This window comes from Rhinoderma darwinii, chromosome 3, assembly GCF_050947455.1.
Source record: "Rhinoderma darwinii isolate aRhiDar2 chromosome 3, aRhiDar2.hap1, whole genome shotgun sequence".
NCBI classification, from domain to species: domain Eukaryota; kingdom Metazoa; phylum Chordata; class Amphibia; order Anura; family Rhinodermatidae; genus Rhinoderma; species Rhinoderma darwinii.
The window spans coordinates 11,694,588-11,717,214 of NC_134689.1; the positions used below are offsets into that span (position 1 = coordinate 11,694,588).

At 43.1% G+C, this 22,627-nt stretch overlaps 1 protein-coding gene across 4 annotated transcripts; it reads right to left on the reverse strand.

Moving 5' to 3' along the window:
• Positions 1–233: 233 nt before the first annotated feature.
• On the reverse strand, positions 234–22,241 carry LOC142748716 (uncharacterized). Of its 4 annotated transcripts, none has more exons than XM_075855904.1 (19): positions 22,153–22,241; positions 18,285–18,385; positions 17,878–17,992; positions 16,882–17,056; positions 15,680–15,791; positions 15,472–15,578; positions 14,743–14,869; positions 14,216–14,336; positions 12,756–12,841; positions 11,985–12,127; positions 11,594–11,653; positions 9,820–9,886; positions 8,342–8,436; positions 7,057–7,185; positions 5,079–5,193; positions 3,701–3,838; positions 2,645–2,805; positions 1,951–2,039; positions 234–1,387 (listed from the first exon to the last, which is right to left on the reverse strand). In XM_075855904.1, exons 2-19 carry the CDS (start codon positions 18,379–18,381, stop codon positions 1,156–1,158), a joined length of 2,169 nt encoding a protein of 722 aa, XP_075712019.1. In that variant the 5' UTR covers positions 18,382–18,385; positions 22,153–22,241; the 3' UTR covers positions 234–1,155. The 4 variants fall into 4 exon arrangements, with proteins under 4 accessions (XP_075712019.1, XP_075712017.1, XP_075712018.1 ...); XM_075855902.1 differs by having other exon boundaries at positions 8,321–8,436; XM_075855903.1 differs by lacking the exon at positions 22,153–22,241 and adding an exon at positions 18,665–18,745 and having other exon boundaries at positions 8,321–8,436.
• Between the last annotated feature and the right edge of the window lie 386 nt (positions 22,242–22,627).

The following is a 22,627-nucleotide window of genomic DNA, read 5'->3' on the forward strand; positions in this document are numbered from 1 at the left end:
GTTCTGTAGATCGGTGCGGGTCCCGGAGCTGTCATGGACTTCACAGGTAAGTGATTCGGGGTGAAAACCAATAATGCCGGCCATGTTTGTATAGATCTCTTAAAGCGCGCCTAATTCTTCAGCAGATTTTCTGAATAAGGGGTCATATGTCTGTACGTGAGGAATTCTCTCTCTCTCTCTCGTAGTGAGAAATGACACAAAGCAACAAATCTTCAGCTCTACTGTACAGCGGATAAACTATATAGATTTACTTTCTTTAAATTATTATAACAATTAAACATGTGGAAATTTCATAGAAAATGTAAAAGAAATGTATTTCACAATGTTCAGGAAAATGACCAGTCATCAGAAATATAGATCAGCAGGTGCGAACCATGTAAATGACCAAGAAATAGCTGTGGCACCACCTGGTGGACAAGTGATGACAGTGAATGTCCTGAGTTGTAAGAGGTTGTATGAGATTCGAAAAATGTGAACCACCCCCCAGAAACAGCGCCACTCTTGTCCACAGGCTGTGTCTGGCATTACAATATTCATATAAATGGTGCGGGCACAGCCCATAGACAAGAGTGGTGCTATTTCTTTCTGGGAAAAAAGCAGCCAAGTCTAATACAACAGCTGCTTGTGCAAATCCTAGGACAATCCATTTGTTTACTATGAAACTAACTCCGTATGTTCAAAGGGAATAGAGCAGCACTTTGTGTATTTCAATTTCGCATATTTTTAAGATTTATGCTTGCTGTCAGTGAGTAGAAACAGAATGCAGACCTGTACAGAACTAATAGTTCTCAGAGCGGAGGGCTTTCCATCTATGTATACAGTTTAGACAATCCTCTGTGAGCTATATACATCACCAGCACAAATCTCTCTTCAACCCTGATAGTTTGTTACAGTGTATCAGTGCAGGCAAAATGTATCAGTCTGGAGTCCAGACTCTTTAGCTCACAGAGGATTGTCTGGACTGGATTCAATTGTAGCAAACGCTCAGCTGTGTGTAGTATCAGGTCTGCAGAGTGTTCCCATTCACTGACCACAAACAGAGATCTTGAAAATGGCGTCAAATTGAAACGTATAATAGAAGCTGCAGATCTTTTCTGTATTTATTATTCCTCATAATTCCGGTTGGCATCAGTGGTTTGAGGACAATCAACTCTTCTAGTGTCTGGTCCTGAGGAACGTCTTCCCATTAGATGGTGAGATGCTCCACACTCGGGGGGGCGGCCACTTCTCCTCCAACACTTGCTGCGCACTGACGCTGATGGGTGAAATGAGCGGAGAGATGGGTCCACGGGTCTGGAGGGAGAGACGAGCGGCCTGGAGACCTATTCTTACACAGGTGTCTGTGTTATATTCGGCTAGTACCCCTGTAAGGAGACCGGCCATGAAGCTGTGAGGAAACAAGAAGAAGCGTTACCTGCTTGTTGATACCATCATAGAGCCGAAACATTCCTTCATATGCTCTGGTTTTGGAAATCCTAAAGCCATAGGAAACGTTAAAGGAACACTCCAGGCAAAACTGATACACTGTGTTAAGCTGGTGCATGGACTGAGGGGGCGGAGCATGACACAGGGATTCTCTCAGGGATCAATTTATTAGGATGTCAATGAACTTACTGCACATTTATTGGCAGAGGGTAACATTACAATAAACTTTGAAAGGAGCTTAGTCAAAATGGCAAGGCTTAGCGTTATTGGCCTCTTATTGTAAAAAGAGAAGGTGGGCAAGGGCTCCTGCTGCAGTCAGTTGCCTTACAGCCAGACAGAGGTTTGTAAGGAGGAAGGGGAGGGAAATGTCTGATCTCCTGGGACACATATGGAAGAATTCTTTATATATTTCTCACAGTTTTGAGTATTTTTGCATTTTTATTTTGTACATTCAGTGTTTCAAATGGATTATGGGAGAAAGAAGGGAGCACCGTGTATCTGAAAGGATAGCTTAGTGTTACAGACCTGTCTCCTGCGCCAGATACATTGATGATGTCCTCTGGTGGAATGGGAGCAGCTGGATAATGTACAGCGCACATATCATCCCTGGATACCTAACACAGAAGAGGAGGGAACTAAACTGCGTCATTATAATGTATATATCTAACCCTGAGCCAATCAGAGGTCTCCTTAAACCCCTCCCACCTCACAGCATACAGTCTTATAGACACAGAGAGAAAGAGAATCTGCAGCTGCATCCCCCTCCTCATTTCTTCCATTTACTATTTTACACTAGATGGATTTTTTGGTGACTGAGGAGGTTTCTGAACATTTACAGAGAACCTGCAGTCAAGGAAAAGGGAAAAAAGACTGCAGGAACATGAGGAAGATGTCACTTCTCCTTATAAAGATATATTACAAAGTTTTATATATTCAAATGTTCTTCTGATTTATGAAAAACATGATATAACAATATGTATGGGGTTTGTATTTCTGACATCTAAATTAGATACATGATCTGGGACACGCCAGTTATCATCACAGGCTGTAACGTAATACAGGCCAACTTAAAAGAACACTCCATGCAAAACTGATGCAACCTAATACAGGGTCTGAGGGGGCGGAGCATGACACAATGATTCAAAGGATACCAAAGAAATAAGTCAGCTTACTCAGGCCATATAATCAATACTTGTCAATTGACGTGGATATTCTATACCTTGTCTTTAGCACGAAGGGTTAAAGTTCCGTCACGCCTGTGGCCACACAAGAGGACGCCGTGGGCACCCATAGTGACAATGATGCAGCGTATGTTCTCCAGGAGCGGCAGCGAGAGCTTGATGGCCGTATCAATTCTGTCTTCTAATTTACACGGAACATCTTGGGAAGGAGACACGTGTCATGGAAACAAGAGTCATACGTGACAGCGGGTGTCGGGGGAGGACTACCACCCTCATGAACGTTACTACACTTGTTTACATTGATGAAGATGTGATGAGAGACCTTGAGAATTTAACTTTGTGCCTGTCAATCATCTAAAAGGTCAACATTAGACGTATGGAAAATGTGTTTCATTGTCCTTTAGAGCACGACGTGATCCATCTGTGTTATGACTGTGGATGTAAATCTACAGATACTTCATGTGGTCTCTCGTGTGAAGTCTATTGGTGACTACCAATACTGGAAGCCATGACACTGCTCATGAGGACTGTCATACAGGGGTCCATTGAAAGTTGATTAATATGGACAATCCCTTCTTTAAATGAAGACCTGCTGGCGATCAGGTGATTGCCATAGGTTGATTATCTCTTATTGCTGGGAGACAGCTACACATTTCTCCTGCAGCGGCCACTGCAGGAGAATTGTGGTATTACAAGTTTAATACATGGTCACACGGATTCCTCCAGAGAAATAACTACTATAATACCGCCCCCTAGGAGAGTTTTTATATCGGATTGGAATTGCTTTTAATGATTATATAAAGCAGAGTTCACTATATATGAACTGATTAGGAATATTTCAAATACACATGTCAATAGGACAGAATAAATAGGAGGGGGTCTCAACTAAAACCAGACTATTTTCGGGATCTGGGATCCCCATTTATCAGAGTAGTAGGATTATTGATTTTTCATAAAACACTTATATGGGAATGCTCCTTTAGTATGTTAGGAATTACACAATTCACTGAATAGAATGAGAAACTCCGCAACAGAATCCCTTGTCCCCGGACTCATGACTTCTGTTGTCAGTCCCTCATCGTGGTGTAACTTACCAATGTCCTCTACATATCCCAAGGTCCTGTTGATGGAGAGAAGCTCTTGTAGGTTTGGGGAGATGTAGGTCAGAGCCGTCCAGCTGTTTGAGATGAAGGGTTTAGCGGCTTTGTCTATGTCTGTGGGTTCATAACAAACTGCAAAAGAAAATACTGTTCCTTTAAAACTTGTGACTGGTTTAGAAAACTCATTTTAAAATACCCCTGTTCAGGACCCTCATCTATTAGCCAGAGACGAAAGGGGCTATAAAGAGCATCTCTCGTGTTGGAGGACCTGGTATGTCTGTACATTACATCAACAGCCCATTGATATTAATGAGAATTGTGTAATGCCTCATTTCTCCCATGGGGGCACTGCAGGGAAATTGAACACTTGCTGCCTGATTCTCCCACAGATTACAGCTGATCACTGGAGGTCCTAGCAGCAGGACACTCTGTGATCAGCTTATTATCAGGGGACCCTTCTAACTAAAAGGGATTGTCCAAAGCAGATAATCCCTTTAAGAAACTCAAACAGTTTAAAGGGAACCTGACATTGTTAGAGTCACCTTCATATTACAGTATTATAGACATAATCAGCTAAACTGGAGGGTAAAACTTTGTGGTCCTATACACCTATACACCTTGAGTAACGTGACACTTGGGGTTCCAAAACAATGCTATCTGGACTTTCAGGGTCACTTTCTAGTGACTGAGTACATCAGCACATTACCTGAACCTATTCTGTAGGCTGGAAGTCGCTACCCTCTAAAGGATTTATGTAAATAAAGCTTAATCAACATATAATGAACAGTTCTGCAATTTTCTGCCATTTTTTAGATCTCCGCTTGCTGTCAGTGAAAAGGAACATTGTTGTTTATTTGCTGAAAACCTCTACAGCACATACCAAATACTTGTCTTGTGGGTTTGCTATAGTTATATCCAGTCTGGGCAATCCTGAGATCTAAACAGCCTGATACATTTTTACCTGCACTGATACACTGTAACAAATTTCCAAGACAGGAGAGAGATTTGTGCTGTGGATGTGTCTAGGGGATTGTCCAGAATGAATACTACTGTAGCAAACTCTCAGCTGTGAGACGTATTAGATCTGTACAGGTTTTCCGTCTCTGTGTGGAAACAAGGATATTTTCATCTAATGACAGCAAACGGAGATCTTTAAAAATGTGAGGAATTTAAACACAATGTATGTTAGGAAGCTGCAGAACTTTTTATGGGATGTGTCCTTAGAATCTCATATCCGATATATTAAAGACTGGTAAATGTAATAAACACTTCCAGGGTGGAACCAGTAGTTGACTATTTGCAGCAAGTTTTTGCCTGCACCATTTCAGAACTGGAATGTGCGCAATAATATCTGTTACCTTGGCACACTGACCTGGCACAGAGTTCTGACGGGCCATTTCACATACATACTGAATGGTTGGTACAGGTACATTCCCGTCTATGCACAGTAGTCGAGCCCTGCAGAGATGGTCTGCAAACTGAGACACCTGGTGGAGGGTAAAAGTATTACAGAAAGATACCCAGAATGTACACAGCTCTCCTGCACCATCTATCTTACTTTTGGAGGGATGTTTTTCTACTCCTCAGATATACGTAATATAATGATATACAATATAAGTCTTGGCTGATCGGGTTATGGAGAAATGAGCGAACCCTATTTTATGATATCTCACGTACAGACTACAGAGCACTGTAAACAGCAGCCTGCATTTTGATGATTGAGACCCTCAGGTACAGGCGATCGCGGACAAATCTCTTTTTCTGAATTTTGCCTGAAACATGTCTGGAATATGGTAGCGAGACCCCGGGTGTACATACCATAGAAGCGGACTATGCAGCCGCTATGGCGCCCTGGGAGAGAGGGCACTATTATGGTGCTGTTAATATATAGTGATGTTAATGGGGGCACTCTGGCTGCTGGAGTGAGGGTGTGGCCATTATTTATGGGTGGAGCTTGACATCTCCCTGATTCTTAAAAGTAGGCAACTATCTAACAGCCCCCTGGCAGCAGTTCAATATACATTATTCTCCATCTCATCCAGCATTATTAAGCCGATTTAAAAAAAGTAATATAAAATAAGTTAGAGGGGTTTAGGGTTGTCCCACTAAAAGAACTAAGCACTTATCCAGAGGGTAGGTGATAAGTGTTGGATTACTGGGGGGTCCCAACGCTATATCCCCAATCCCATCCATAGAACGGGGGTTTCCGACTTGATTTATCTGATATCAAGTATTAAAGGTTATGTTTTAACCTACAATTCCCCCGGGGGCAGTGTTTTCCAGGATACAGACAGGGTGTTGACACCATTATACTCTCTATAATACCATTAAGCTCTGTTTTCATCTCAGCCGATCTCCTGACCTCCCACGATCCCTCTCCTCACTCTTTCCATGTTGTGCGTAACAATAACCCTCAGCATCACCTTGTCATGGGAGGATTTAGCGAAATCTTCTTAGCAACGAGACTATTATTGAGAGTCCGTAACTATTTATATTCCGCTCAACCCAAATTCTGTTTAATCTTTACAAATCTGACGGATAAAGTTTAATCTGCTTAACATAACATTTGACAGTGATGCCCTGGGAGATCACTGAACGTTACGTCAGGTAGGTATCACCATTACAAGGTTAGTCTAAAATACTGGGCCTCGGGGCAAAAAGGGCAATGGGCCTCTTATCACCCGAGAGATGATACACTTTTATGTTGGGGATGAAGTCGAGGGTTGGTTGTTTAACCTTATTTAGTGTACAGTCTGGGTGTCAGGCTATGGGCCTCCTATGGCTCTGGGCCCACAGGTAGTGTCCGAAAGCCCAAGTGGTCAGTCCATCTATGGCTTTCACTATGAAGATATTAGACCTGCCTAAAATAATAGCTGTTTGAGTTAAAGGAAAACTAAATCTAAAAAAAAATTGAAGCACAAAGCAAACACTTAACTTTTTGTCAGTCAGTGGGTGCGTCGATAAGCGGCTAAATCATACAGTCTTGTAGAAATCTGCCACAGAAGCGGGGACTTTTCACAGACAAATTTTCTCCATGTGGTGGCTGATGTGTTAGAAAGGGGTGTGGCTTAACCGAAGGGGCGTGGTTTCATTTTGTCAAGAACAGAAGGGGCAGGGCTTTGCCACCTCTCGGTCAGAGACAATGCAGCCTAAGCTCCACCCCTTTTTCTATATCTGTTCACATGGTCTAAGCTCAGGAGGAGGGAGAAGGAGGGGGAGATAAAATGAATGTTACCAGAAGAAGACTATAAATATATATATACACACACACACACACACACACACACACACACACACACACACACACACACACACACGTCTTATAAAATGCGAAAGCCACAAATTCTTACGTGTTTCTCTGTTATTTGCTGGTGAATTTCCATGTCTCCAAGCCCAAGGCTGAGTTCTCCACTGCCAGAGATGACTGCGCAGTATGTGGCCGTATTGTGACCCTTAACATGTACCACCCCTCTCATATCCTGCAAAACAAGTATATTTCTAGTAGCCACAATCTCGAAATAAACTTCCAGATAGAGCTAAGCTGTTAGGTCACGTCTGTCAACAGGGTGGAGCAAACCCTCAGTCTGTTTCCATGGGCAACTAACATCATTTTTTATATCAGCTTTGTATATGAACATAAAAGCTGACACGAAATAACTCAAAATTGCTACAAAAAAAAACCGCAAAGTATTTGCAAATTAACTCATCTTTGTATGCATTGTGAGTTCCTCTGTTATTCCTCCTGGAAAAAAATAATAATCTGGGTGTTATAATTACACTGGTCAATAGGGCGGTTCCCTACACACATTGACACCTTCCAATTAGTGCTGTAACGGCCACGGTTGCAGACCGCAGACCCCTTTCATCCTGCCGATGTCTTCCTCCCAGAAGATGCCAGTACATGCGGCTGTCCTTTCCTGCATTGACCACTAAGGTGCGCGCACGAGCTCATTCCCGGCCTTAAAGGGCCAGCGTGCAACCATGTTAAGAATTAACTAATTATTCCTAGATCACCTTGGACTATAAAAAGGGCCCTGCCCCTTCACTCCTTGCCTGAGCGTTGTTTGTATTCCTCTGTTAGTTTTGCAAATGGTTCCTTAGTGGTACCCTATTCCCTGTGTTCCTGTGCCCTACTACCTGTATCCTGTACTGTATTTGTTCCTGTGCCCTCTCTAGTGTTGGAGGTTTGTTGTGCCGTCTGCTATGCCTGGTACCTCCTGCCACGTTTTGCATCACCTGCCGTCAAACTACCATCTGAGCCTAGCCTACTGTCTGGACTATTACAGGTACCCTTGTGCTTGGACTTTGTATAGACTTGGTACACTGTTGCTTGGCCGGCTGCTACTCCGCTACAGAGATGCAGCCTAGTGTGTCCACATACCCACAGATCGTGGCAAGTGCTAACATAGTAAGTAGGGACACACCCTATTGACAAGGGAAATGGTTATAACCAGTTGTCAATTTATTCAAACATTTCCAGGAGGAATTACAGAGGAACGACATGACACAAAGTTCTAAGGAAAAACAAAGTGACAGAATTGTTATTTCATGGAGAATAATGAAACCTATAGAGAGATAATATTAGTAATTCCTTGTAATAGATTAGTTTCCTACCTGGCTGTGAGATGGACTCACCATGTGCGAGCAGAACTGGAAGACGGAATCAGAGAGGTCATCTTGTCCTACAGCCGAGATAAAGAGGGGCCGGACACCGAGACGACTCATACAATCTGAAGACGAACAGAACGTACCAATATTAGAGACGCTGCCAAATGTCCTAAAATAAAAGGATTTGTAAAATCTTGAGATTGAGAAGACAACCAAATATGTACCAGTCTGCGCTATGCCAAGTTTTTATTTAACCCCTTGGCGCCACAGCCATTTTGCCTTTTTTTCATAACACATTTTTTTCATAACTTTTTTATTTTTCCATCATGGGAGTGGTATGAGGGTTTATTTTTTGCGGGAGGAGTTGTCGTTTTTATTAGTACCATACAATGTACTGGAAAACTGGAAAAAGTTTCTTTGTGGGGCGAAATTGGGAAAAACGGTAATTACTCAATTTTTTGGGGGGTTTCGATTTTAGGAATTTCACCGCGCGTTAAAAACGTCAACTTAACTTTATTGTGCGGGTCACTATTTGTTAAACAGAAATGTGGTTTTGTCGCCAAATTCTGAAAGCCATAACTTTTTTTGTCGATGTGAAAGCTTATTTTTTGCGGGACGAGCTGCGGTTTTTACTGGTAAATTTTTTGGTTCTTTTTATCACTTTTTATTACAAAATGTTAGGGCTAAGGTGACCAAACACAGTGGTTCTGGGGGTTTTAATTATAATTTGGACGACGTTCACCGTGTGAGTTAAATAATGTTATATTGTAATAGTTTGAAATTTTAAGAACGCGGTCATACCAATTTTTTTTTTTTTTTTTTACATTACTTTGTGAGGAAAAATGGGAAAAAAAGTTTTTTTGAATTTTTTTTTTTTACCCTTTTATTTAACTATTTTTGACACCTTTTATTAGTCCCCCCAGGGGATTTGAACCAGCAATCGTCAGATCGCTGGTACAATACACCGCAATACTTATGTATTGCGGCGTATTGTCGTTTTTCCCGGAGAAGAAAGAAGACAGACCTTCATAAGGCCCCCCATGCTGCCATGACAAACATCGGCACCCCGTAATCGTGTCGTGGGGGGGGCGATGGGCTGTCGAGGGGGCTGCCCCCCTCTTTCTAACGGCTTAGATGCCACAGTCTCTATTGACTGCGACTTGCAACGTTCGGGCACATCCTCGTGTGTCAAGGGGTCAAAGTGCATGTCTACCCTTGATCAGCATTTTGTGTTTTTCATCTATATAAGTCTACATTTCTGCGCTGATTCATTTATAACCTTCGGTGCTCTGTTTTTCTGATGCAGAGCTCCAAATCCCCTGCAGTGATATAATTAAATAATGAGATTCTGACTACCTGCAGCCACCACTAGAGGGAGCTCAGGAGCTTCATACAGTTTATACATTGAACTCAATAATAAAACAGTACGTAGTAAGCCTGTGCATGCCAAGGTGCAATATTCCCTATACTTTTCATATATATATTATATCTATGCCCCGTCTTACCTGCCAGGTTCCTGCCCACACCTCCAAAAGACTGGTGGACTTTACCAGGGTTCGTCTGTCCTCCAAACTGCAAGGGTAAGCGACACAACAGCATCAGAACTGGAGATTTGTGAGATAAAGTCGTCATCATGGGTTTTCATGGACTTGCTGTCAGTCAACACTACAGTCGGCTGATAACAGGGAACAATAAATAGCATTACACAGCGCAGCTAAGGCCCCATGCACACGACCGTAAAAATCGTCCGTAATCGCGGTCCACAATTACAGACACATTCCCTTCTATTGACCGCGGACACCTTCCCGTAGAAGTGTACCGCGAAAGGTAGGACATGTCCGTTATTTTGCTTTTAACGGGCCGTGGTCTGCGGCCATCGGCGGCCAGCTGTGCCCGCGATCGCAGGCCGTGATTACGGGCACGGCCATGTGCACAAGGCCTAAGGGAGATAAGATAGATTTTAGGATTAGTGCCCCTTTAACCACAAGCTTCCAACATCCCCCGATGCCATATGATTTATCGGAATGTCCCATTTCGAGGCCAGCAGCGGTGCCAGGGGGAAACTTTCTGCTGACGTCACATTGCACAGAATAGAAAAACACGAGTAACTTGAGATCTGAACATTATAAATAAAATTTCGAGAGCTTCTCGTTTAGGTTTCTCATCATTTTAATAAACCTCCTATTTTTATGTAAAACTTTATGGGAAATTTTTTATGGGAATTTCTTATTCAGAGCAGTCGAGTGAAACGGAAATAAAGTTTATTTATTGACAGCAAGTTATTTCTTGAATCTTCACTTGTTCATCACTCCACACCCGATTCTTCATGTTTCGGGATTCTATAATTGGAAACATACTGCAGGGTAATATAGGGGGATTCCCAACGCTAGTCCTTAAGGGGGATTTAAAGGGAATCCAGGTGGATTTGAGGTCCAACATTCTGTGTTGATTAATTTCTCAATATATATTTATAGCGGACAGTGCTCTGATATTCTGATACAAAGCTCCAAATCTTCTGCATAGTCATAATAAAATTATATCTACCTGCAGTCACCACTAAGGGGAGCTTAAGAGCTTACTGCATACATCTACACACTGAACTCAATATTAAGCTCCCTCTAGTGGTGGCTGCAGGTAGCAAGAATTTGAGCATTTCATTTCATGTCTATGCAGGGGATTTGGAGCTCTGTATCAGAAAGAGTGAGCTTCGACCTGTATAAAGATATTAAGCAGCACAAATTTAGAATAAAAATTTAGCAATTTAAAGGATAAACGCTTGAAACTCCAGAATTGTTAAACGGCCGGCTTTAGATCCTATTCTGGGATCAGACCGTATTTAATTGAAGTGGGATACACTAATAATAAAATATCATGAAATTGCTGCTCCCAATATCTATTATTGGAGGTAAAAATAATGAGAAGTTCTTGCTCGGCCCCTTTGGGTACGCTAAAGTAAGTGCAGTTGGACAATTGCTGTTCGTAAAGAGGTTTCGCAAAATTGAGTAACGAACATGTCTGAAACGTTCTAATATAATTTGTGGTTGAATTCGTCAGCATTTTCAAGAGCTCTACTTGCTGTCAGTGAATAGAAACATGCTTGTTTAAATTTCGGGTCTGAAAACCTGTACAGAACTTATACTTCTCACAGCTGAGAGTTGTATCTAGTCTAGGCAATCCACTGTAAAGTTTGTTTTGTCAGTATGTACTGTCACCGTATTTCATAGGCCGATGCAAGAATTTCTCAGTTTCTCTGTAAAATATAAATGTATATTCACAAACCTCCATCGTGTCCTGAGAAGCTTTTGCAATGAAGTCAACATTGATGCCTCCAATTACAACCTAGAAATAAGTGAAGATCTTAGACGTTAGGTATATGATGACAAATAAGATAGATAGATAGATAGATAGATAGATAGATAGATAGATAGATAGATAGATAGATAGATAGATAGATAGATAGATAGATAGATAGATAGATAGATAGATAGATAGATAGATAGATAGATATGAGATAGATAGATAGATAGATAGATAGATAGATAGATAGATAGATAGATAGATAGATAGATAGATAGATAGATAGATAGATAGATAGATAGATAGATAGATAGATAGATATGGGATGGAGTATGGTCCATCCCTGGGAGCAACTGTGATACAATTATCTCACCGGCCTGGAGTCAGACGTCTTGTCCTCCGGTCTCTTGCAATGATGTAATTCTTTTCCTCGGCCTCCCGGAGGTTTTCGGATCTCGCTTAGGGCTACTGCGATGCGACTTCCAACCTTGGCATTATTCTTGATGAGAGCAATATCTTGATGACCATTAAGGAAATATGTTTAAAGAGAACTTCACACCTTGTCTGTTAAAGCTAAATATCTGGGGTTGGTCTCATAGGATTGTCTGACCCTCACCAAATGACAGAAGAAAATGAATTGAACGGGATGGATTGTTCCTGTACCATTATATTGTTTCTAAGTTTATAGATAGGGGGGTCCCTGCCTTAGACCTCAGTCAATTTGCTGGAGCAGAGAGCAGCTACAAAGAGCAGCTCTCTCTATAGGACCCAGCGGTGCACATCCGTGAAATACGTGATTTTCAATGGGAACCATGTAATGCATCATTTCACCTGCGGTGGCGCTGCAGGGAAATAGTACACTTGTTGCCGGGTTCCTCAGCAGATTAGATGTGATTGCCGGATCTCTTAGCCGGTAGACACCCTGTAAGAAGTTTTTTTTTGGGGGGGTGGAAGTTTCTAGCAAATAGGGAAAGTCCAAAGTACCGTAGATAACCCCTTTAAGTATGGAAGAAGGACAGATAATAAACATGTAGCCATAATGACGTGTGGCAGACTGATCTGCTCGAATCTGTGAAATATCTAGTCAGAAAATTATTAATTTATTGTTTTTTTTTTAAAAATGAGTCCAATTAGTTAAGGATACTAGAATCTAGGGATTTCCCTTTCGTTATCTCATTTACTCTGCGCAAGATGAATGGGGTCACCTCTTTTCCCAGAATGCCTTGCATCCTAATATTGAAAATATATAAACTTTAGAAAACTGGAGAAAAACTAAAAAGAAAAAAACGGTAAATCTGACATCCAATTGTCCAGAAATTCGGAAGCCTGGAATCTCACAAGACCAGGAACAGAAGACTGAGCATATATATATATACACACACAGTGGAGTGACATTATTATGAGGAGCAGCTAATATCCAGAGTAACCGCCGTGTGCAGCACGGACAGCAGTAGACGGGCGGGGAGTGACTCAATAAGGTGGTGGTCGGTTGTCTCCGGTATCTGGCGCCGTGCTGACGGCAATGTGTCCCATATTTGCTGGAGGGTGCGTGGGGGGAGGATCCATAGAGTGAACAAGACGGTCGAGGTCCCACAGAAGATCAATTGGGTTCCAGTCCGGTGAATTAGGGGCCAGGGAAGTATTTGGAAGTCTTGGTCGGGCTCTTCCAACCACTGCCGGACATTTCTAGCCGTGTGACATGTCGCATTGTCTTGCTGGAAGATTCCATCTGCCCCGGGGAAGACAATCAGCATGTATGGGTGGAGGTGATCGCAATGATGGATTCACACCCAAATTGCTTCAGAGCCTTCCACATGGATGAGTGGCCCAGAGAATGCCATGAAAAAATTCCCCAGACAATAACGCTGCCGCCACCGGCTCGTCTTCCTCCAGCAATGGTTGCCGGGTGTCTGTTCTCTGATGTTTCTCGCCCGACACGCCAACGTCCATCCGTTCCATGAAGCAGAAAACGTGATTCATCTGAGAAGATGACCCTTGACCATCGATGGTCCAAATCCGATACTGTTACGCAAATTGAAGCCGTTTTTCCGGTGCACCTTTGTTACATGGGAGCAGTGACCATCCGTCGGCTTCGGAGCCCCATACACAGTCGGGTTCGCGGAACTGTTGTCTTAGACACGTCTGGTAGCCCCCTGGTTGATTTTCACGCTGAGCAGCTACACTGTAGTGTGGCGTTCAGCCCTCGCGCACCTTCGTTACCGACGTTCACCTCTCACACCAATAGCACGCGGTGCTCCGCAGTTTCCACTTCCGGTATTCCCAATGGTGCCATTTGTCCACTCACGATACACTTTCACCACAACAGCACGCGAACAGGTCACAAACTACACTGAGAAACGCCGCCACCCGCAAACACCGCCGACGTCGAAAGTAGGAGGGGGTCATAATAATGTTGCTCGACTGTGTGTGTGTGTGTATACATATATATATATATATATACACATATTTTATATTGTTTATATCCGAATCCAAAAGTATTTTATACACCAATATTTATTATACATCAGAGCTGCATTTACAATTCTGATAGCTTCAGAGCTGAAATCTTCCAGGAAATGTTACGGCCCTGTTTGTACCCATTACCTGGCCTCCTCCAATGCTTGTTGAATGGCTTCTTCTATCATCTGGCCAGATGCCGCATACTCAGAAGGAATAGGGACAGAGATTAGGACACCACTGTCCAGTTTAAGGTCCAGAGAACTGGCTGCCGGAGAAGGATATGACATAATATAGGTGACCAATGGGTATGGTGAAATGGACACCTTAGTCTATATCCCCCCAACACACAACCACACAGTGCTATTGGGTGGGAATTCACTCCACCATGTTTGATTTTCATAGTTGGGTCTAACATTTCTCTTATGATAAGCAGCGCCAGTAAAAGCTAGCAGACGCTCATCCCGCCCACCTCCATAGAGGCTAGAAGTGCACATCAATGGAAGGATCGGGTACCATGTTTCCGGAAGGATCCACCAACCATCTGACAACCCTCTACATTTCATTTTTAAGACTAGAAAAGGGGGAAGGGTGGGTTGGGGACGCCTAGCAAAAAATTGTAGCGCCCGGTGGGGAGAAAGTATGAAGGAAGGAGGGAAATATAACCATCTTACCAATAAGTTGTGCCGCCTCCTCCTCATTACGGACATGATACGGAGCCTTGAAGTCACTGCGTGGTGTGAAGAAAGCCGGGAAGTTGCTTGAATCTCCAAATGTGGAAACGCAGACGCCTTGTGTCTCCTGTTATTACATTACAGAGGGGGGAGATATGGAAATAGGGATTTGGGGGTCCTAATCCAAGGTAGGTAGCCCTTAGGACCTCCCAAACCCTACTTCCTTAGAGCCATGGCTTCCATATCTTGCACTGATGAAGGCTAATGAGCCCAAACCAGCTGTATGCAAGCCGGAATAAATGGCTCTGTACTCATCAGTAACTCTGGATCCATAGTTGGCCACTAGGGGCAGAATGAAACAATTAGCTTTTTTAAGCACCACCCCCGATCAGCCAGGGAACGCCCCCAAAATATCCGGGAAGTCCATGTCGAATATAATTAGCATAACCCCACCTCTTTACAGGTCTGGTTCACAGGACTTTTCCACAAAAATCGGGACTGTTCTTAGAAGACCCTTGTGTGCATAAAAAGGGGTAAAATACATGTATGGACCCGGTCTCAGAGGAATATGGCCTTGTTGTCCACAGCAACAAATCAGAGTCCACCTTTCATGTCTCCAGTGCAGTATACAGAATAAAAGCTAAACTCTGATTGGTTGCTACGGGCCAAAAGTCCCTGCATGTTATACTTGTGGCCCATAAAGCCTGGTAAAAATACATAATTCCTCACTAGATACTCCAGGGTCCGGCCGATGTCCAGGATGGATTTTACCCCAGCTGAAATTACCGCTACGGGTGTTCTTCCAAGTTCGGTGAGATCCGCACTGACATCCATAGCTAAAGCCAAAGAGGAAAAGGTGGAGTTGCCCTTTAAATGCATTTCATAGATAAATACTACAGATAGTTCTACCACGCTATAAAAGAAAGAAACAAGTTACTGTTTTCTCCATTGCGATGTACTCCACCAATTCCCCCCGTTACAAAGATGGGGATCCCAGCGTGATGTGCCGCAACCATGGTCCCTGAAACGGTGCTGCCTCCAGAGAGGCCCTGGAAGAAGCAGAAATCATAGCACTGTACGGCCTCATATATAAAAGATGTCAAATTTGGTCTTAGGATTTGTTCACACGGATGCATGTATTTCAATGGGTTCGTTAAAAAATAGGACATGTCCTATTTTCTTCAGTTTTCACGTATCCCTCCATAGACTCAAATCTATGATGGATCCGTGATAACTGGTTCCGAACGGGTGCAACTCGGACGTGAAAAACTGCTTTTTCATGTCCGAGTTTCCCCTCGTTCGTGTGAATAAAGCATTTCCATATGGATACATGATTTCCAATGGAGGTAAATAATGAAGGATCTTATTCAACGACAGCAAGCAGAGATCTTGAAAACCGCAAATAATTAATATAGAAAGTATATTGGAAAAATGCAGATCTTTTCATTAAAAGATTTGCTGATACCGCAGTACTCTTTAAATATGTCTAGTTAGGGAATGGGACATCCCCAGTCCTTTATAAATGCGCAGAATTACCATTCAGGAGTCTGGAAAAGCTGGGTGGCAACTACGATAGGAGTAGTAATGGCAGCTATTTTGGTTGTAACCTGGTTATTTATTATAATACACATCTCAGCTGCTACTGCACCTCTTTTTGAAGAAGAATAGGAACCTCATGTCAATCGCTGAACCGCTTCTTCTTCAAGACAAGCTGAGGTGTTTATTACAGTGCCAGTCACAGTGTACCTACCGCCTTTTATAGTGCCAATCACAATGCCTGCCTAGTGCCTGCCACTGCCAGCCACAATACACCCACATTGCCAGCCACAGTCCCAACAAATGCCTCCTCCTTGTTTCCTCTGTGCTGCGGGCCTCATCTCCTCTCCCTATATACTATACTCAGGTCTCCCTATATACTATATATAGTATAATATAACTTCAGAGGTCGGCTCAGTAGGAGGAACTACTGTCAGAAGTCTGCCAGAGGAGATGAGCGGCGCCTATGTCGCACCACTCTTCTCTGTCTTGTCTGTGCATTGTAATGTCAGAGTTCACCTATTATACACATATTATTAACAGCGTATTATATTATTATAAAATGATTACACTTAAGATAATTATCTGACATTAATGACAAACCCGGCTGAGCACATAGGGCAGATCTCTCCTCGAAACCTTCACACAGTCTTTGCTGGTCGCCAGGAACTTGATTTCTTCTTCACAGAGGCCAATATGTACTTTGCCCTTTATGATGCCAACGGTGGCTGGTACTGACCCATTGGCCCGAACGATCTCCTCCACTTTCCTGGCCATGCTGACAGTCATGCAAATGATAGGTAAGTGTCAAGTAAAATCCACATAAACTGTATATCATTTTTTGGTTGACCATCGCGATTCTACATCTACAGAAAAATCCTGACAAATAAAAATAAAAGGGGAAGGGATGACGATTGTGTATACAGTTCCTATGCAGAACTATGCGTCTCCATGGTTACATACTACCAGCAAGCCCTCTGTAGCCTGGTCCAGCAGTCATGTATTCCGTGCCAGAGCTGGCAGAGTAAGGCCATGTTCACATGACGGATTTTCATGCATAAAATATGCGTGACAACGGCTTACGAATGGTGTCCCATGGATTTTAAAGGGAAACCACCCAATTGTTTATACAGGGCAGAATTTTTTGTGCTCAGTATTGAAACAGCGTCACGCAAAAAAAGGAGTGATCCGTCACTGCTTGACGCAGTTTCCGCACATCCGCTGAGCAAAAACTGTGCCAGGTGCAGATTAGACCCATTGAAAGATTCTCAGATCAGTGAGGGATTTTTCTGACAGAAAAATTTGTCATCTGAACAAAACCTATCATATGACTGCAGGATACGACTACACAGGTTTTGTTTGTAGTCTGTAACCATGGAGACACATACGTCTGCATATACAGAATTATTTTTTATTTTAAATGCATAGCAACAATAAAAAAGTTGGTTGGAAAGGTGGACATGGCCTTTAAGGTCGCTCACCACAGGTATGCACCGAATCTGGATGAACGATATTTCATATACGCTAGAGCTTTATACCCCGTGTCCAAACCGTTTCACGGAGTATACAGAAGAATTAATACAGGGTACATGTCCTCACCTGATATTTTGTGGATAGGGCATCCCGTGGGTAATAATTGTGCTCTCCAGAGCCACAACCGGCTGCCCCTCCTCCAGCGCCTCTTCCACACATGGATGTATTTTGAATGCGGAGCCTAGACAGGGGATATAGGTTCATTCCCTTCTCTCAAGTTTTTAAAAAATTCTAAAAATGTTTTTATCTGTTTCTGGAAAAGCCGGATGACACCTAATATGTTGTAAACCCATCTTTCCCGGATCCCTAAATGTCAAATCTTCCATGTTATACACCTGTACATGCCCCACGCCCGTATCAGTGCATAATGCTCGTCATCTGGGAAGCAGAGAATTGTGGGAGGGGCTGTCACAGCGGCCATGATGGTTGTCACTTTCAAGAAGCTGAAATAAGCTAAGATTTTTAGGACTTACTTTGACTATACAACCGTTTGTGGGTCACAGCGCCACCCGCCCGCACCATCGCACTGGGCACTCTGGTAGAACATCTTCTCAGGGAAGAAACCAGCATAGTCCTGATGATGCAAAAACAGGGACTGTTGAACGATAATGTAGCTGGATACATCTCCTAACATCCTATGCAAGAAATCATATGAAGTGGGCGACATGTCTGCTCTGACCCACTACATGCCCTCAGTGGTTGATTATATCATAAGGGTGGCCATAGGAGAAGCACATTTAAAGGGGACCACCAATTCTGTTGGCAGTAGTCCCAGGCGGAGAGTAGTCCTCATTCTACTTGTCTTTTGATTTTTTTTTAGCTAGTCACATAACAAGTAAGTAACTGAACATACGTGACAAGTAGGACTCCGTCAGGACTATGATCTCTCCTAGGCTGGAATCACACATGCAGTTTTTTGATCCAACGCCAGGAGCGGATTCAACAAGAAGGAAAAATATGTCCTTTATTCCTTTATTCTTCCCATTCCTTTTGAATAAAAAAAAAACTGTATCAAAAACGACACATGTGATTCCAGCCCTATACAGCAATTTATCAATTAAGAGAGGTGACCCCCTAAGGATGTATTCACATGTAGCGGTCATATTGGGTTTTTTCGCTGCATCCCATTTAAGGTTCAATGCACACGATGTGTATTACGTGCGGTTTTGCCACGCTTATTTGCATGCGGCAATACCGCAGCGTAATACAGTAACAGCATAGGCAATGCGATTCCAGGAAATCTCATGTACACGCTGCTGTATTTTTCCGCACGTAAATTGACCTGCGGTGCGGATTTTAAAATCCTCACCATGTCAATTTTTCTTGCGTTTCTGCTTGCGAATTATATTTGCCTAGTACTGAAGAAAATCGTACCAAAACCCGCAGCATTAAAACACGCCGTAAAATGCATCAAAACTTAAAAACCGCACCGAAAAAGGCACGATTAGGTGCGGTGTTTCCCTGCGAACTTCCTGCGTATTGCTGCGGTTTTGGTGCGTATCTTCCACAGCAAAATACACAAAGTGTGCATGTAGCCTTAGAGTTAATGAGCAGGAATTGTGTATTGATCACTTTTAATGCTCTGTTTACATTTGCGTTGGAGAATCCATCACTATTATTTCCAGCAACACTGACGGACACCATAACGGAACACCACAGACCCCATTATAAGTCAAAGGGGGTCCGACGGGCGCCATTAGTTTCTGGTGTGTCACCTTTGAAAGTGACCAAAGTATTCGTGGAGTATATAAAGGGATTATGGGGAGCAGGTATGAAACAATGACAATTTTTATAGCTCCAGAGATCCAATTTTCTAATACTGAGCTCCAAATTCCCTGCATAGACCTAGAATTGAATGATAACTTTCTTCCTGCCTGTAGTCACCACTAGGGGGAGCTCAGGAGCTTACTGCATACTGTTTATACATAGAACTCAATAATAAAGCAGCAAGCTCCTAAGCTCCCCCTGGTGGCAGATGCAGGCAACAGCAGCGGATTTGAAGCTCTGTGCCATAGAAATGGAACTCCGATTAATATAAAGATATATCATGGAATTAATCAGCACAAAAGTTTGGACCTAAAAATAACATAATGCTGAAAGGTGGAGATTTACTTTAAATTGAGACAGATAAGACAAGACTGTAAACTGTTCTGCTTCACTTCGGAATTAAAATGTGATCAAAGTCACTCCAAAAAGGTGGGGTTGTCACCAAAAAGTCCCATATTGATCACTGAGCTGATATCTCGGGAGCTACCAGAGGCGTATAATAGAGTGGGCACCAAAGCAAACATCACAATGGGCACCCACTTCAGAGCTGGTTCACACATTACACACTGGAAATCACAAATGGCTAACCTGAGATGAAGCCCCATTTCTCCATGGGCCCCATAGCAGCTGCCTGGTCTGCCTCTATGATAAGTATACTCTTGACTGCAGCTATAGGGTTGAGCTGTATTTATTTTCCCATACAGCAGAGTCTATAGGCCCACTGCTTAAATTGAAATCTGTATACACAAGAGATCAATATGTTGGGCTGCATGGGTATTCATAACACACGTCCGCCCTGAGATCTCAGCTCATGGACTGCACTTTTTGGCTTTAGCTAATTGAACTTATATAAAATATAAAATCCCTGTATAATAACTAGCAGCAACTAAAAGTAAAACATTGTCAAACCTGACGTGAATATTTAAGGGCCTGTCAGAATGATCTACGACCACAGCTGTGAGATGTGTCCAAGGTGCCATCTCCTTTCTTTCCGGCAAGTGCAGAACAGGAAATAAGCAGATAGTATGTGGGTAATCTACTGATGAATAAAACCTGCCATATAGCTTGTTCTGTACATTTAAAGTAACAGTGTAATGGAAATAAAGATCAATATAGTGACATCTAGTGGCCACAATAACATGAGATGGTAAACGTCTATACTAGTAATTATTTTGTGATCAAAATAAACCTTTCTGATTTCCTGTGCGAAAATTTCGCAGCATATTACGGTATCAGAAAATCGTCTATGAACAAATCTCATCCACACTCTGTCAGGAAAGTTCCCGGTGTACACGAGAAACGTTTTCAAAGGGCTCCATTAGCCCGATTGGGGTTAAAAAAGTGTCTCTTTGGACTTCTGTCGGACTGGTATGTGTCAGTATACCTTTTTTTTTAAGGTTGGAATAGCGTAGTAGACTAGGCAATTCTATCGTGATCGATCCTGCAAAAAACACATACTGCGAGCCTATGGGTGACGGATACCACTGTATGGCATAAGTCACAGGTATACATTAAACGTATACATGGTGGAAGATCTAGTGACGTAACTGTACGTATATGGACAGTTATGGCACTAAGGCTTCCTGCGCAGGGCCGCCGAAAGCACTGCCGCCCTCTGCACGGGGGAATCCGGCCCTGATGGAGCTGCTGACACCACTGTCCATATATGGACAGTAATGTCAGGAGTTTTCCCAGGGCCGTTGTCTCCAGTCGCTCTGCGAGGGGTAGGGGCTGTTTGTGAAATGTATCCCACTGTATGCATATGCAGTGGTATGCGTTGCAACCCACTGTCGGAGGTATACATCAGGAGTCCTCCCAACTTATATCTTCAACGGAAGGCGATTAACGCAACGTGAAGGTGGCCTCAGAGTGCTCCCCCTTTCTATGAGATGGAGCATGGGATTAATACAAGCAGTGGTTCTTGCTCTGGCGGACCTGCCATTATATGGCTCGCCCCTTTACTTTATTTGCCACCATATAATGCTTCACCCACCTCCTGCTTCCCCCAACGATAACAGCTGATAGCGGCTGGGGTGGGGACAGGGACACGACCGCTAGGACCCTTTCCGATCTTAAGAATAATGTAGGGAAGACTGCTACAGTGCCCTATAATATACTGTCACAGTTCATAGTATTTCCATAATAGAGACGGCCATATTGCCACCATAGTAAAGACAGACACAATGCCCCTATAATAGAAAGTCACATTACCCATAGGCCCATCAGTACCAGGTGAAGAATTCTAGCCTACCAATCCTAGACACAAATAGGTTGCAGCTACTGCCCCCTAAAAATACCAACACCAATGTCACAATGTGCCATTACCAGAGGCGATGTTTGGCGTGCTGGCACATGAAATTCAAAGATGATTGGCATAATTCAAGAAAGTGGTAAAAGGGGTACCGCTTGATTTGAGCGATAGGGACTAATCTAATCCAGTATTTTACTTGGAGGGTCAGGCTATTGGGGAACGTTTGCTCTAAAAACAATAGTTTCTAAAAAAGTTGAGCATGACAATGAATAAATGTAAGATGGCAGAATTAACATGGGGGCTTGATTTGGTGCCAGTCTTACCTTCAGACACCCACGCTACTTCTTACAGTACAGCCTAAGAAGGAGGTTGGAGGGGGGGGGTCACTGTTACATGAGCGCCTTCTCTTCACACTGCAATCCCAGCAGGGATACTCTCTAGTTTATCATTAACCAATAGACCAGCGGGTAAAGGGAGGGGGTGGACCAGGGGGCACCATGTTTGCTTCCTAACAAGGACACAGGGGCTGAGGGAGGGGGGTAAATGAATCGAGGCCTGCAAGGGATCATAAACCACAGTAGAATAATAAAATGGGAGCTAAATGTCTTTATGATCCAGCTACTCCTGTGGACTGCTGTTGTGAAACTACAATTCCCAGCATGCTCTGACAGCCATAGGTTGTCAGGGCATGCAGGGAGTTCTAGTTTCACAACTGCCGGAGAGCCTCAGGTTGCAATCCCATATTCTGTAATTAACAATACCAATCTGTGTATAATACCAATGTTTTTAGTCTATATT